This window comes from Vigna unguiculata, chromosome 6, assembly GCF_037176805.1.
Source record: "Vigna unguiculata cultivar grain cowpea cultivar isolate G323 ecotype 2 chromosome 6, ASM3717680v1, whole genome shotgun sequence".
Classification (NCBI taxonomy): domain Eukaryota; kingdom Viridiplantae; phylum Streptophyta; class Magnoliopsida; order Fabales; family Fabaceae; genus Vigna; species Vigna unguiculata.
This window is the reverse complement of record NC_140797.1, coordinates 39,595,988-39,611,383: the sequence shown is the minus strand read 5'-3', so window position 1 is coordinate 39,611,383 and position 15,396 is coordinate 39,595,988. Positions and strand designations below refer to the sequence as shown.

The window sequence follows — 15,396 nt, the reverse complement described above, 5'->3', positions numbered from 1 at the left end:
AATTATGCTAATGTCAATGTTAGCTTTACATACAAAACTGAAGAATTTTGGTTCATTTTTAGTATGCCATCTAATTGCCATATAATAATAATAATAATAATAATAATTATTATTATTATTATTATTATTATTATTATTCATTTAGGTAAAATATTAATAATAATTCTGACAATTAACTTTAATACATGTATATTAACATTATTTTTATCAATAATCGAATCATATACTAGCAATTGAGCGAAATTGTCTAATTTAAAACAAACTAAAAGAAAAAAAATATATCAAATTAAATTTGACAGAACTAGAACTGTACATTAAAAGCTACATCTACACGTATATCTAAAGTGAATTTTAGCCTCAATAAAACCACGCACATCATTTGAAAAGATGGTGTTATGTTTAAGTGACTCCAATGTTAATTCCAGAAAAAAATATATTGTTATTTAATTTAAGAACTTTCTTTCTTTACCTAGAAACATTTAGCGTATGAAACATATTATTCAAATAATGAATATATAAAAATAAAACACCCTGTAATCCTTAGTAAAACTCTCTTTTAGCATAATCAATACAAGTAATTAATTTGGTTGAATTTGTAAAATAGTGTACTAAATTTACTCATTATATTAATGAATTTTAATTATTTTAATTATTTATTTATAAAAACACACATTTACAATATTTAATAAAAAGGAATTTAATGCTCCATAAAATCCTATAAGTCAAATTTGTTCAAGAATGTGTTTTATGCTAAGAATTAGTAGAACACAGGTAAAACTGATGTTAATATTTGAACACCTGTGTGTTATTATATTTATATATGTGCACAGTGTTAAAGGATATTTAATTCCATTTATTGAGTGGTTTTAATTGTTTTCAGTAATTCATTTATTGAAAATTGAAATAGTCAACTTGTGTGTAGAAGTAGAGGGAATTGGGAGCGAAAACTGATGTGGGAATGAATCTTAACGGTCAAATTTGAAAAAGTTCCGCTCCGAGATTCTGAAACCTTTTTCATGACCGTTTGTTTTCTAAAAATCCTGTTTTTTTTTTTTTTTCCCCTCAAAATCTCTTCTCAGTGGTTACTTCTCTCATCATATCATGGCTTCCTAAACAATCCCACTCTTCTCTCTTCTTTAGAAGCAAAGCCACTTTATGCAACACAGATTCATCAATCAATCATGAGGTGCTTTCTACCATGTTTTCGCTCTTCAAAACGTCGCAACCAATTGCGTTCTAAGGATGCAACTCCCACACAAGTAAGCTCATTTTGCTCTTCCTCTCTTTCTCTCTGTCTCCATTATCTTAACTTCAAGTTTCTCAAAAATTATCACAGACCCATGTTGGGGAAGGAGCTGTTGAACCTCTTGCTCGACAGAAGACTGGTGTTGAAGAACTCATCGATTGCATAGCAGAATCAAAGTGAGCTATCATTTTGTTATGACTTTTTATCTAATTGATTTGGTTACCTATGTAGTTATCCCGTGGTTTATGCTTTCAGAATTAAAAATGAAGAGCAATCAAATAATAACAGCGTTGAAACCAAGGAGGAGAGGGAAGGGGAAGCACTGAAGATAGATGAGAAGAAGGATAACGATGAAAGAGATGAGAGATTGCATCAGGAGGAGTCTTCCGAGTCACTGTTCTCTCTGTCTGTTTGTTCCAGAAAAAAAGTTTCAGATGCGGAAACAGTGGAGCCAGAAGTTAATAGTCCAGTACAACTGGTATTATGCACAAGAGAGGTACTTGAAGCATTTGGGTCATCCCCAAATGCACCACTTCAAAAAGCTTCGTCCGTTCTGAGTCCAGTAGAAGAATTTACCCATGAAAATCCACCCAAGGAGAAGGACGAAGAGGAAGGAGAAGAAGGGAAAGTGAGTCACTCTATTCTACAGTATAGGTATAGAGATTGCCCAGATGAGGAATACGATGAGGTTAATTTAGATACAAGTGATTTGGATTCTACGCTGGAAAATGAGGATCCTCAGAGTGAGAAGAGAGAAAAGGGGGAAGAAGGCGCTGCTTTTGTTAAACGGACATGGGTTGAAGAAGAGTCTTCGGAATCTCTGTTTTCTCTGTCTGCCGATTCAAGACTACGAATTTCATCAGCTGAAGCAGAGAATGAAGTGGACAGTCTAGTAGTGTCAGGCAATGGTGCAAACCGCATGACAGAAAAAGAAGAACAAGATGCTTCCACAGTGGTGAATCGAATAGAGAAAGTTACGAAAGGAAGAGTGAAGATGGATAAAGAAAACATGAAGGTGGTAGTGGAAGATGGTAACATAGCTGTTAGTCCAGAGCGTACTGTGAAGCTGTCAAAGCAGAAGGGTAGGCAAGAAATTGGGGTAGAGACCAGCCTCTCGAGCTGGTTGGTTGAATCGGAAAGCACGCCGGTTTCCATTAATAGTAACAGTTGTGTGGGAGAACATACACCAAAAGGGAGAAGAGGTTCACCGTGGAGTCATGAGGATAGGCCAATTTTGGGAGCATTAACAGTTGAAGAGATTAGGATGTATTCTTTATCTGCATCTTCGAGAAGGTCTAGAAGCCGGAGTCCGGACGAGACACCCATTATAGGTACTGTTGGAAGCTACTGGACTCACACACAACAGACCATGGATTTGCAATTCAACACAAAACGGAAGGTATATATGATCCAAAACTGTAGTTATTTTAGCTTGTTTTGTACTAAAATTCTAGTTTTTTTTTTTACAAATTTAAGATAATTTGAAATGTTTTTTTGTATATATATAAAGCGTCGAATTTTAAAACTGTTTAATTAAAATAGAAGTATTTTAGTCTCTAGAAATATAATAGTTGGTGTTTTCTTAATACACATTGCTTTTATTGCAGGATGTAACACCAAAGAGGAGTACAACGGCATTACAAACAAGACTAGAAGGTGCATTTGATGCTAGTGTATCAATGGGTTCAACGGCGTGATTTTTGTTTTAGCCCTGGAAGAATATTAATGAGAAGCATAGACCATTTTTCTTTTCTTAGCTTGTTTTGAGATCTTTGATCATTTGATGCCCAGATTTTTATATTGAAATTCTTACTTTCGCCGTTGCTGCTGTGCGCAGAGGTTGTCTCAATTCTTACTTTCGCTGTTCAGTATATAAAATCAGGGTCTAGAAAGACAAAAAAATTGTCCCAATTTCCATATTTTTGTATTGGCTACAATTCATTGGCAGCAGCTACTTTAGAGATGATCTATACAAACTTATAGTACATACATAGAGAAAGATGAAGAAAACGTTGCCTAAAAATTATTTGGATATATATATATACATTAATTAGTACATCAATAGTTGTTGCCCCGTGTATTCTCAACAAAAGAAAAGATTCACAACAAAAAAACTAAGAACCCAAAAAACTGAGACCTAGACATCGTGAAAGAGTCTCCTAATCTGGTCAACTGTTGCAGGCATTAACGTAACTGGGCAGCGCTTATACTGTAATGTGGAAAAACGAAAACTAGCATTAGATAGATAAAAAAAAAAGTACGGGCGGATAGATTAAAAAAAAAAAAGTAAGCTAACATTGTTTAAATTTGGGTGCCGATAGATTAAATTTAGCCATGAAATCGGATAGAAGAGTGACCTGAGTAATATACTTAAATATGCAAGCATAGCAGAAGGCAAACCCAGAAACTGTAACTACAGATGGATTTACACGCTTCTGTGAGCACAAGGGACAAATTGTCCTGTCTGGTGGTAGTGGTATCCCATCTTTCTGTACCTGTTTATATTATACATATATTAGACTCACAGTTCATTTACTAGGCAACGAACCAGTACATTGTTTTATTATTTTACTTAGTTACAGTGTGACACTACATCATAGAGGATGCAAATCTATCTAGTGAATTGTGAAAAAGAAACCTCCACAATAATCTGTTTGTCTAGAATAATTTATAATTCAGGCGCAGGTAACAGTTAAAATTTATTTCTTCACCTTTGGTGGGGGAGGAGGAGGGGGCGGAGGATATACTGTCGGAGCTGACATTCTCTCCTCAGCAGACTGGTACCACCATTCCATCATCTACATAAATTGACATAGGTGATGTATTAATAATTAATAATTATACATACAAAGCTAAACCTATTTAAACTGAACCCAGCCAGCAATGGAACAACAAGCTTGAGTCAAATAGTGACCACCCTCGTTCGTAGCAATATTTAATTATACCAAACCGGTGGACACAGATAATTTCTACCAAGTTACGATATTGTTTGTACGTCTTTCAGCGTATTGTTAGTACTCAATGAAAAAAGAATTATACACATATACATACACATATATACTGAACTACTTGCGTATACATATACATATAGACACACACACACACAAACATATACGGATAGCCATCTCGAATTGGAAACTATGCCAATAATATCTACCAAGCTACAATATTGTCTGTACATCTTTCAGGGTATTGTTAGTACTCAATGAAAAAAATATATATACACAAATATACACACGCATACATACATACATATATATATATATATATATATATATATATATATATATATGTATATGTATGTGTGTGTGTGTGTGGGAATAGCCATCTCACCTTAAAGAAGAACACTGCTGCAATCAAACCGGTTTGTGCATAATCAAGAACAGTGTACGTACAGCTGAGCAATGCTCCTTGCAATGTCTGAGATACGAATATATCATGTGATTAAAATGGAGCATAGACAGAACGTTTATTCATAGTCAGCATTGCAATGCATTATATACAGAAGGAGCGTTTAATCACTTTATCCTGCACAATCTAACATAGAAGGTTTCATTATACAGCAAGTTTCTCATAATGCAGACCCAATACTTGAAAGGAACAGGTACATGCACCAGTTATAAAGTTCTACTTCTCAATTCGTTGATCACAATGACTTTCTGGACATTATAAAGATTTTATTTGTACGAACATCAGTCATATTATAGATTTAATAGTGTCAAACGAGATTTAAACAAAAGTAACACAATATAATAGTTCATGCTTCTTACTGTTGAACTTAAAAATAGAACTGACTTAAAAATTACTCATTATAAAATAATTTTACACCTTTAAATATAAACAATAAATGGTAAGCAAAAGTAACTTTTGGTGTAAGAGGGACTGGCTGTAATTGTTGGATGCTATCTCATAAGAAAATCTACGAATTTATAAAATATTTTTTTACAGACTGAGACCATGAGGAGTGTTCTCTTTATATAATTGTACACATAACATAATTACTGCAGTCCAACATTATCTTTGTTGGCTGCTCTATCTACCCTTATTTTCAATTTTTTGTCTAAATAAACATCCAAAATGACATGAATTCATTATTCATCTTAAAATTCTAAACCAGAATTATAAAATTTTCAAGACACAAATTTAATAAGCAATCCAACTTCAAATGAGAATAATGGGAAAGGAAAGGATATTTTGTCAAACAAAAATCAGATAGGAAGCAAAAGAAAATATAGATAAAAAAGTGATGATAGTAGGATAAAGTAGGTCAGAATTAGAATTTGAAAAATAAATCACCAAAGAAAGAAGGACAAAGAACCCATGAATTGAATGATGGCAAAATAATTTTTAGAAAAAAAAAATACAGAGACAATTTATCTTAAATTGTTATACAACGCTTATTATTGTTTACACAAGCTCATAAAAACCATTTATTTTCCACAAATATATTCATGAAACCTTATACATTGATTTATATAAATCTAACTCTGTCTGGATGTCAAAATCAAATATTTGACCACGCCCAAAACAAAAAGAGAAAAAAAAAATGAAAATATTATATGCCAGTCTAATATGAAAAGATAGAAAGCCATGGACAACGTCATTAAAGTATAAGAGTATAACTAGCTTCTTGAGTTTCTTCTTAATTCATGGAAAAATAACGTTATCGTACTGATAAAATCATATACCTTCAACCATTGAGGGCCACGAAGTCTCTCCCGTTCTCGGTTACGCATCTTCGAAATTCTAGAAGACATATCCATCTATCTTGACACGAAAGGAGAGAAAAGAAAAATCAATCATATAAACAGAAATGACAAATTTATTTTCTGGTGTCAGCCAAGCAATTAGAGAATTCTTAAGCTGTTAAGCAACTCACAAATTCTTACATTGAATAATTTATTTGAGTTCCATATAGTGAAGAATGCAATAATAGAATAGTATATATTTTTTCAAACACAATTACCATACAGTAGAATAAAGGTACATGATAGATTGATGGTGCAGATACTTATCACATTTGAAACAAGATTTGATATTCTTGGAAGGATCATGACTAATTAATTTATGCCAATACATTTTTTTCTTCCATAATTCTACTCATTAGCCACTCTAACATGCACCCACCCACAAACAAACAAACATGTAACCTATAACACAACAGCACTTAACAAACACCATAGGATAAAAATATTTTTACATGTTGACAACTCAGGAATACTTGGAAAAGTTATTATTTGACTCAATTACATTTTGGAAACAAGGGGGCTGCTAATATATGGCAACCTTGGGAATTCTAATAGTGTTCCTGTGGAAATGAAAAAGATAAAATCGAGTAAATAGTCAAATTAGTCGTCTCAGTTCGGTTCCTCATATTTACTTAGTTTCTAGTATCCCTGAAACAGTAATTTTTAATTCCTTTTAGTCCCTTTGTGAAATGAGCTATAGTTCCACTAGGGACTAAAATGGTATTAATAAGCTATAAAACTTAAGGATAATCATGATATTAAGTTGTACAAGTGAGGGACTAAAGTGAAAGTAGTTTCAATTTCAAGGATTTATTTAACATTTCCCAATTTCAAAAATTATTATGACATCTCTTCACAATTTTCAGGAAATAGTAAATATTTGTCACAGGTGAAAAATGCATGGGTGATCATATTTTATTTTTCAAATAACACAAAATAATGAAGATTTTTCTAAATGTAAATAATATCCTAATTCATAACTATCTACCAGCTCTTGCCCAGTAGCTCGACAGACATGAATCCCAAGTGCGTGCAGTGCTAGCGAGTAGTATCCAGTAGCATCCAACAAGTATAACATCTGGTAAGCAAATTGCAAACCTGCATTGCAAATATCCTACATTAGACATTGAAGGATATTCAAACTCCAGAGAATAGTTTGTCGTTCCAGATAGAACGAATGCATAACCTCGAATAAAAAACTAATCGAGTTCTTAAAATCAAGTTGATTCGGGTTTATCCGTTGGGAAAAAAAAAATCAGGATACAAATGCTAACTCTTAACATCTTGCATTTAACATACCCTCAGTACTAGCGTGCAACCACGGGTAGCAAAACCCTACAATTTTCTGAACTCTCTTAGTGATACGCATTGTAACAGAGGCACCAGCGTCAGAGGTTGGCGTTGACAGCGGAGAATAATCTCCTCGGCCATCATCATATCCTCCATTTTCATCTCCCCATAGAGTGGCCTGAAGCCTCGCTTCCCTCTCTCTGTTGTAGATTGAATGCAACTTAGATTTCATATACGGCAACACAACCTGTTTAATCAATCATAACGGAGGAAATTAAGAAGCAGTAATTAGGGTTAAACGACAAAAAAAAAGGAGAACAACTACAGTACCAAAAAAACAACGGAAAGAATTTTCTGGCGTCTCCGCAAGCTGCCTCCACCGGCGGTGGCCGCAGCAGTATCGTCAATCTTGGCGGTGATATTGGCCGGTCTTCTTCGAAGACCGTACAGAGATTCCGAAAAAGAAGCATCTAGAAAGAGGAAATAAGAGGAATGAGCAGTATTAATTGGTGTTGTGCGTGATGGAGAGTGTGATTTTTGGGTGTACCTGTGGTTCGTAAGGTGTGAGATTCGAGGACGAGCATGAGTAAGGCGAAGGATTCGTCTTCGAAGTCTAGGAGCTTGTGAAGGAAGGGTCGGCGTAAGGCCAAGACGCCGATGGAGTAAGTGAGAGCGGCGCGGAGACTCGCCGGAAGCTGCTGAGCCGCCGCCATCTCGAAGAAGGTGGGGCGGCTGCCTTGCCCACCCACCTGGAACAACATCTCTCTCTTTCAATCCCGCCACACCAGCCACCGCCATGCTCACCTCGTTTCCATTTATCTCTTCTACCTGCTCTCTGATTTTTTTTTCACTCCTTGTTTGTTAATGGTAAAAGTAAAATTATAATTATAATAATTTTTTATTATAAAAATTTGGAAATATAATAAATATTTTTTAATCAATTGATAATAATTTTCATTCATAAATTTTAATGCAAAATTAAAATTCGTCAAATTTTATATAAAACACGCAAAAAAATATTTAACACTTTTATTATTTTTAAAATTTACAAATAAAATTATATTAACATTTTGAATAAAACAAATTTTAATTTCCCGTCTAAATTTAAAAAGTTAACAAATACTTGGTCTATTATAATATATTAAAACTAAAATCTTCTTTTTTACCAAAAATAAACTCTAATAGTCTAGGTGAGTAAAAATAAACCTCCCTCTATTTGATTTCTTGATAAACAAAGTAAATTGGATTAGTAATTTGAAATTAACACATGTCCAATGAGTTAAATATATTTTTGTTTATGATATTTTGTAAATTAATTAATAATAAAAAACATTGACTTGAATATCATTTTAATCCCATTGTCTATTTATTTTATTCAATTTGATCTAATTATTAATAGAAAAACAATTTCCGAAAAGACAAGAACGAGAACACTTAAATTCTATTTATGGCACATTTTAGAAGGAAAAAGAAGACGATAAGCACTTTGAAACATCCAATAATATTTCTACAACTTCCATGGAGTCCAAACAAGTCCAAGAATATTTAACAATTCTAGGCAATGAATTACATCCCAAAGATTATCCTACAACCGTTAAACAATCCAACTGTTATGAACTTTTCACCCGTTTTGTAGCTGGACCAACTTCATCTTCATCTTCATTTTCATTCTTCACTTCTTCACCTTCATTCATCACTTCTTCACCTTCACTTACTTTTTGCTTTGTGCTTCCGTTCTTCTCTTCATGCATGACTTTCTCACGTTCCTCATTTGAGGTTTCTACCGGAGGAGAAGAAGGGGTAGCGGTGGCGGTGGTGGCAGCGGCGGCCTCTCCGGAGGAGCCATTAACCTTCTTGTCACCCATCTCTCTTTGTTTCTCAAACATCATCTGAAGACGTTTCCCTTGGTCTTCGATTTGAATCTGCAACTTTCTTTGGATCTGCATACACAACACAATAGTTACAGTCTCAGAATGAAAGAGAAACCAAACACAACTAACTCCCCTCAAGTGAATCCTAAAGTACTAATAAGTTAACAACCTCGAGTTGCTCGTGAAGTCGCTTCTGGAGATCCATCTGCAATCGTAATGCTTCAGTGATCCCTTTACTCCTGCAAAAGAATTACCAGAGTATGTTTCTGAGCATTGTTATGTTCATTCTGAGAAAGGAATCTCAAGGAGCAACTCTTCATATATGACATCAGAATGGTATCGTAGCAACAATGAATTAATTGGTACTAATCTTTGTTCGATTATATCTCAAATTAGAATATTAGAGAAGAGTTAAACTGAGAAAACGTTACATTTGGAAGAGAACTCACGTTTTTAAGTCTAGAGATTTCATTTCTTCTATTGGAGTCGTCTTTTTCTCTGATGTTCCTGCTTGCATAGAAGAACAGTTTATTAATAAAAAGGAATTTCTGTGTGCTTGTAATAAATGCAATGTGACCTAAAGACTTAACTTTCTCTTTGGTTGGATGAGAGAGAGGGAGAAAATAATTTGAACTTTAAAATGAAGAGAAAAAATTGAATTTTTATCCTCCTCCAACAATAAAGAGAAATTCCCATTTCTTAAAATGTTCTATATTTCTATTCTGTCTCTCTGAAAGCAAACAGGTTAAGGAAGTTTGAAGAAGAGGCACAATATGATTCCTAATCACACTTCAACATACCTTCTGATGGCTCTGGTTTGTATCTGGCAGTTCTATACTTCTGAAATGAAAACCATTTGGAAAACATGAGATCAAATAAATTGACACACACCTAGAAGCTATTTAAGAGGATGATGGATCAAAGATGTACCTGCAAGTGGCTTTTTACATGATAGATGGTAAGGCCATCAACTTTCATCAGATTCAACACACCCTTTGGAGTAGCCTCTGCGTGTTAAGTAGTTAACCATCATGAGATAACAAGAAACATTCCAGAGAGAAGATTACAAAGAATGAGACTACGGAGATGAACATACTCTCACTACCACCAAGCTGATTTACTGCTTCCACAAAGGCCTCGTGAAGTTCTGGAGTCCAACGCATTCTAGTCTTAGTCTGTGGTGTGGTTGCTCCTGAATTGCCATTAACTTCTCCAGATGGTATATCCAGCAACTGAGGAACCTGAAATGCACACACCTACTTCTTCTAGTAACTTAATTTCACAGATGTGACAAGTATTTGCGAAAATCAGCTTGAGAAACATACCTTTGGCTTTGGTTCTGCAACATTGTCATCACCAAGAAGCTGACTCCAGTTGGGGTGAAGAGAATCATCAATTGACATTAACTGATCAACCCACTCCCCAAAATCGGTTCTTTTGACATTATCATCATTTATGTAACAGGAACTGTCTACAACCTGATCATGCTGGGCAGAAATATTCTCGGGAAAGCTAAGAATATCTTGAAATGGATCTGGTCCCCAGGTGATATCTGTGCTCTCATGAGGGTGAGAAATGAATGTTGTTGAGTGTATTTCGGAAGACACATTGTCATCCAATGTCTGAGAAACAAAGGGGAGATCTTCATTTTGCCTATCATGCTGTGAAGCATAGGAAAAAGGGGTGCCAATGCCATCAGGGTATTCAGAGGGTGATGAGATCATCTTGCCAGCACTTCTGATTGCATTTGATGAGACAGGATTTGCACTAGCAGGTGAAAGATGACAAGAATCTGGGGGTTTCATATACTTGTTTTCTAGGGGAGTGGGAAGAACACGAGAAGATGAAGACATAGCTCTCGAGTCTCCCAAGTGAATCTGCAGCACTTTAACACAGTGTGTACATTGGTTTAGCCTCGAAGCTGCTGAAATTTAACACCAAGCCATAAAAAAACAAGTTCAGTTCAAGCATCAGCTTTAGCAGAAAAAGGGAGGTTTGAAGAAAAAAAGGTTGTCAAGAGAGTCATCAAATTGAAATTCGCAGTTAAAAAGCATTGACGAGTGTCGCAGTCCGTGAACAGAACCAACCACCAGAGCTGCCACACCACTCTCTCCGCAGCCACAAATTGAAGAAAACGAACCCACAAACGCAAGATGCCTCTTTTTGCTACCCATAACCGTTCATTGAGACCACCCAATTCAGCCCATAACAGATCAAAATCACAGCCCCAGATTCACAGAATTTCATTAAAAAAACTGAATTTACAAAAAATTTAACAAGGCACGGAGAATTTCAAGAGATAAAGAAAATCCGATGTGAAAAACATGGAGTGTTTAAAGGGTGAAGAACTGAAAGTGCACACATATGGAATAAAAAACGCAGCAGTAGAAAATCTTACCTATAAAGGGATGATGACGATGATGAGTCTTTGGAATTGGGAAAAACCTGAAACGGAATCTAAAAAGCCGAGGAATCCAAGTAAAAAACGGAGAGAGGGAAGATAGAGAAGAAGAGGAGGAGAAAGAGGGAAGAAATGTAATGCACACGTATATGATGAGTTTGTCGTGTTTAACTCAAACAAACAATCTTAGAATCCAAACTCTGTTCTTGCTTTTGATTCTACTTCTCATGATTATGGTAAGAACAGGTGAACCCAAAAAAAAACATCCTGCGGCTCGCACGTGTGGGGACAGGGAGGTTCTGGGCCGTCAGATTTCAGTCGATTTATGGGTTTTGTTTTGTCCTTAGTTGCCATTTGCAAGTTGTTGACTTTGATAAGCGAAGAAAAAAATGAGATGGAAAATGGAAAATATTAAAAAAAGGGTAAAGTAAAGTGCTTGGTAGTGTTGGTTTTGGTGTTGGCTGCTGATGAATACGAAAGGCTGCTGATGATGATGTTGGGTGTGAAGTGAGAGTGTCCAAAATGGTCAATCCACCATGATGTCACTTTCTACTTCCTTTTGGCAACTTCATGGTGCCACTTTCTTCCTCCAACCACTTTCTCTTAATTTTCTGGGAATTCAATGGCAGAGATGCTGTGATCACTCTGTAACAAATACTAACAAGTTTTCTCAAGTTTCAAACTTTGATAGAAAAGGAAAATAACAAGTATTGGTGGCACCAAAGGGTGTTTGTTTTTCCGAACATTGGATGCAATTTTCTTTATTCTTTGCAGTCCAAGTGCAGTGAATGTTTAGTGTTAGTTGACACATGGAGAGAAAGGGATAGAATGGAAAAGGAATATAAATATGGTATAATAAAAAAGATAGAGATCGAGAATACTTGGTTTAGTTAAAAATACTTATTTTAGTCTTAAAATCAAATTTATATCATATGTAAAAATTATTAGAATAAAGAAAGTAGTTTATGGAAAGAAAAACGTTTAATATCTCAATGAGGTAGTTGATTTTAACTAGATATTGTTTCGTAAATTAAATACTTATTGGTTCAAATTTTGTTGGTTCTTATTTTTTTGAATTTTTGTAAGTTATGGTTAATTTGGTATTTTTTAAGCTCGTTTAAATCAGTAATGAAATATTATGTATGTTATTACGTGTTTTATTTATTACGTGTCTTATTTTTTATTATGTGGTCCGTTTCTATACTATGTGAGGTGAATTTAAATATATTTTTATATGAAATTTGGGGATAAATAGGGAAGTAGGGTTTTCAGATTTAAGTATGGATGAACAAAGTTTCAAAGTACTTCATCCTCAATCCAACTTGGTACAAAATTGATAGGTATGTCTCGTTGTCAATCTTCTTCCTTTGGCTGTAATAGCTGGGGGCAACATTGTTGTACAAGTTCCTTTCATGGTGGTCGTTCAGGGGGATGGGTTTAACTCCCATTTGCAATTGTGCAGAGCTGACAACTTTAAGAATAACAAAAATTTCTAATAATATTGGTAGACAATTTTGGGGTTATCCCAATTACAAGGTTAGATTAATAATACCAAATTTTTATAATCTTTTTAATATAAATATTTGTATGTAATAAAAATTTGGTGTATTATTTTTGGTGTGTTGATTTACAGAGTGATTCTTCCAATGTGGTCTGGTGTAACTATTTCAAATGGTATTGTGAAAACGATGTTGACGAAAAGGATGTTTTCATCATTAGGAAAAAAGTGAAGATAAATAATCTGAAGAATTCACGTAGGCTTTCTAAGAAAAGGATGTAATTAGTGGTAGGATTCAGATGTATCGTGATTTTATTTAACATAGTGTTGTTATAAGGACCGAACAACATCTCCCATGACCAAAATTTGTTATGACCTAATTATGCACAAAATTGGACAACAACATCGAACCTATCACTAGTCATCCCCCTAAACAATATATGGAAATAGAGTTAAAAGATTGTCAAATGTAGTTCTACTTTAACTTAATGAGAGACCACTTATACATTCAAAAACGATTAAAGTAAGGACGACGATCATACCCACCACCAACAACTGACACGGACGACAATTAAAATAATAGGTCACCAATGTGTGATCCACCAACAAAGACAACACAAAATGATGCAATTAACAACGTATCAAACACACAATCACCACATTCTGAGAACCTCAAACCCCAAACTCAATACGAAAATCCTAAACAAAAAAGCATAAAACAACGCAATACAAATAAACAAAAATAAACCATTAACCTCGTCGATAATGAATACGTTCGAAGTTTAAAACAAAATGCAGAAAATCCTGCACACCAATCTCATGAAAGCATAATCTGACGAAATCACAATCTTCTCCTCTCCTAGCGAAAAACACATCACCTGCCGTGATTCAAAAACCCTAACTACGATTTGTTCCCTAATTTTAATTGTAACACATTTAAATCTACCTCACAAACGGGCGTGTAATAAAAAATAAAACACATAATGCAAACAATGTCAATACAATGATACAATGATGCTCCGGGCGTATAATAAAAAATAAAACATGTAACGCAAACAATGTCAATACAATGATGCTCCGTTACTAACGACATTTAAAAAAATATCAAATTGACCATAATTTAATAAAAAATATAACTTTTTTAAAAATTTCAAAAAAAAAAAACTAAAGTGAACAAAATTTAGGAAAATTAAACTAATAATATATTTAAGCCACCTCGTTATTAATAAATATTGTCGCTTTGTGTTGTTATATTATTTTATTGTTTATTCATTCATTAATTAATTTTTAGAACTTCATAATAAACTAATAAAGTAGATAATTAAAAACATAGGATTTCTTAATAACTATAGGTACTGAGTTCAATAGCCATCTAGCAGACTATATTTATTATCTCTTTTACGAGTTTTTTTTAAGATTAAATATATTTTTGATTTCAGTGAGAATATAAATTAGTTCATTTTCGAAATTTTAATCTAATTTAGTCTTTCAATTTTAGAAATGCGTGAATTTAATTTTTTTAACCAAATTTTGTTAAGTTTATTTCACATTTTAAAAACGTCTCATGATAGGTTTTAAATTAACATTAAAGCGAAAATGTGTCAAATAGTATAAACAACTTAAATACTATTATGAAATATGCTTGAAACATTAAATAAACTTAATAAAATTTTGTTCAAAAAATTAAATTTACGCATTTTTAAGATGTGAAACTAAATTGGTCAAAGTTTCGAAAAAGAACTAATTTTAATTTTCACTGAAAGTTAAGAGACAAAAAACATATTTAATTTTTTCTTTATTTCATCACCGATAGAAGAATTAGTTTATAGCGAAAAACCATACTAAAATATCTAACCCACAAACAAAATATTAAATCATTTATTTTTATAACATACACTTAAAAACTAATACACTATATATATATATATATATATATATATATATATTTAAATAGACGTTTGTTTGAATAAGTTTTCTCATAAATTATTCTTTGACAGAAAATCAAAGGAGCAATACAATTTAATTTACTTATCCATAAATTAAAATTATCTTATATAAATTTTTATTTGATACTTTTATCCTACTTTTTTAATAGGACTATAAAGCTTCACTAATTAAAACCAAACGGATTAAATAGTAGACCAAAAGGGGTTCGGCTCATGTACAATACGTGAAAGAAAAAACGAAAAACCATTAAAGATTTGTATTCGCACCCACATATTGTTTTCTCTACCTAAAATATTCTAAATTGCAAAATTTAAAGATATTTTAATTCTGTAATTTAAAATTCAAAAATGTATTTGAGATTATACAATCTAAAAAATACATGCTAAGGTCTAAAA

The 15,396-nt window shown here is 33.4% G+C and overlaps 3 protein-coding genes across 4 annotated transcripts; 1 reads left to right on the top strand and 2 right to left on the bottom strand.

Moving 5' to 3' along the window:
• The first annotated feature begins 1,033 nt into the window (after nt 1–1,033).
• On the top strand, nt 1,034–3,002 carry LOC114188909 (uncharacterized). Its single transcript, XM_028077577.2, has 4 exons — nt 1,034–1,259; nt 1,337–1,422; nt 1,502–2,645; nt 2,854–3,002. Exons 1-4 carry the CDS (start codon nt 1,182–1,184, stop codon nt 2,941–2,943), a joined length of 1,398 nt encoding a protein of 465 aa, XP_027933378.1. The 5' UTR covers nt 1,034–1,181; the 3' UTR covers nt 2,944–3,002.
• Nucleotides 3,003–3,258: 256 nt separating this feature from the next.
• On the bottom strand, nt 3,259–8,108 carry PEX12 (peroxin-12). The gene is made up of 9 exons (XM_028077578.2): nt 7,832–8,108; nt 7,615–7,754; nt 7,294–7,531; nt 6,983–7,092; nt 5,935–6,009; nt 4,580–4,666; nt 3,958–4,044; nt 3,604–3,741; nt 3,259–3,455 (listed from the first exon to the last, which is right to left on the bottom strand). Exons 1-9 carry the CDS (start codon nt 8,043–8,045, stop codon nt 3,384–3,386), a joined length of 1,161 nt encoding a protein of 386 aa, XP_027933379.1. The 5' UTR covers nt 8,046–8,108; the 3' UTR covers nt 3,259–3,383.
• A 656-nt stretch (nt 8,109–8,764) lies between these two features.
• LOC114188772 (protein PHR1-LIKE 1-like) lies at nt 8,765–11,888 on the bottom strand. 2 transcript variants are annotated; one of them, XM_028077411.2, is made up of 8 exons: nt 11,554–11,888; nt 10,481–11,076; nt 10,252–10,396; nt 10,086–10,162; nt 9,956–9,995; nt 9,605–9,662; nt 9,325–9,394; nt 8,765–9,224 (listed from the first exon to the last, which is right to left on the bottom strand). In XM_028077411.2, the coding sequence occupies exons 2-8, from the start codon at nt 11,006–11,008 to the stop codon at nt 8,895–8,897; spliced, it is 1,248 nt and encodes a 415-aa protein (XP_027933212.1). In that variant the 5' UTR covers nt 11,009–11,076; nt 11,554–11,888; the 3' UTR covers nt 8,765–8,894. The 2 variants fall into 2 exon arrangements, with proteins under 2 accessions (XP_027933212.1, XP_027933211.1); XM_028077410.2 differs by having other exon boundaries at nt 10,481–11,079; nt 11,554–11,884.
• Between the last annotated feature and the right edge of the window lie 3,508 nt (nt 11,889–15,396).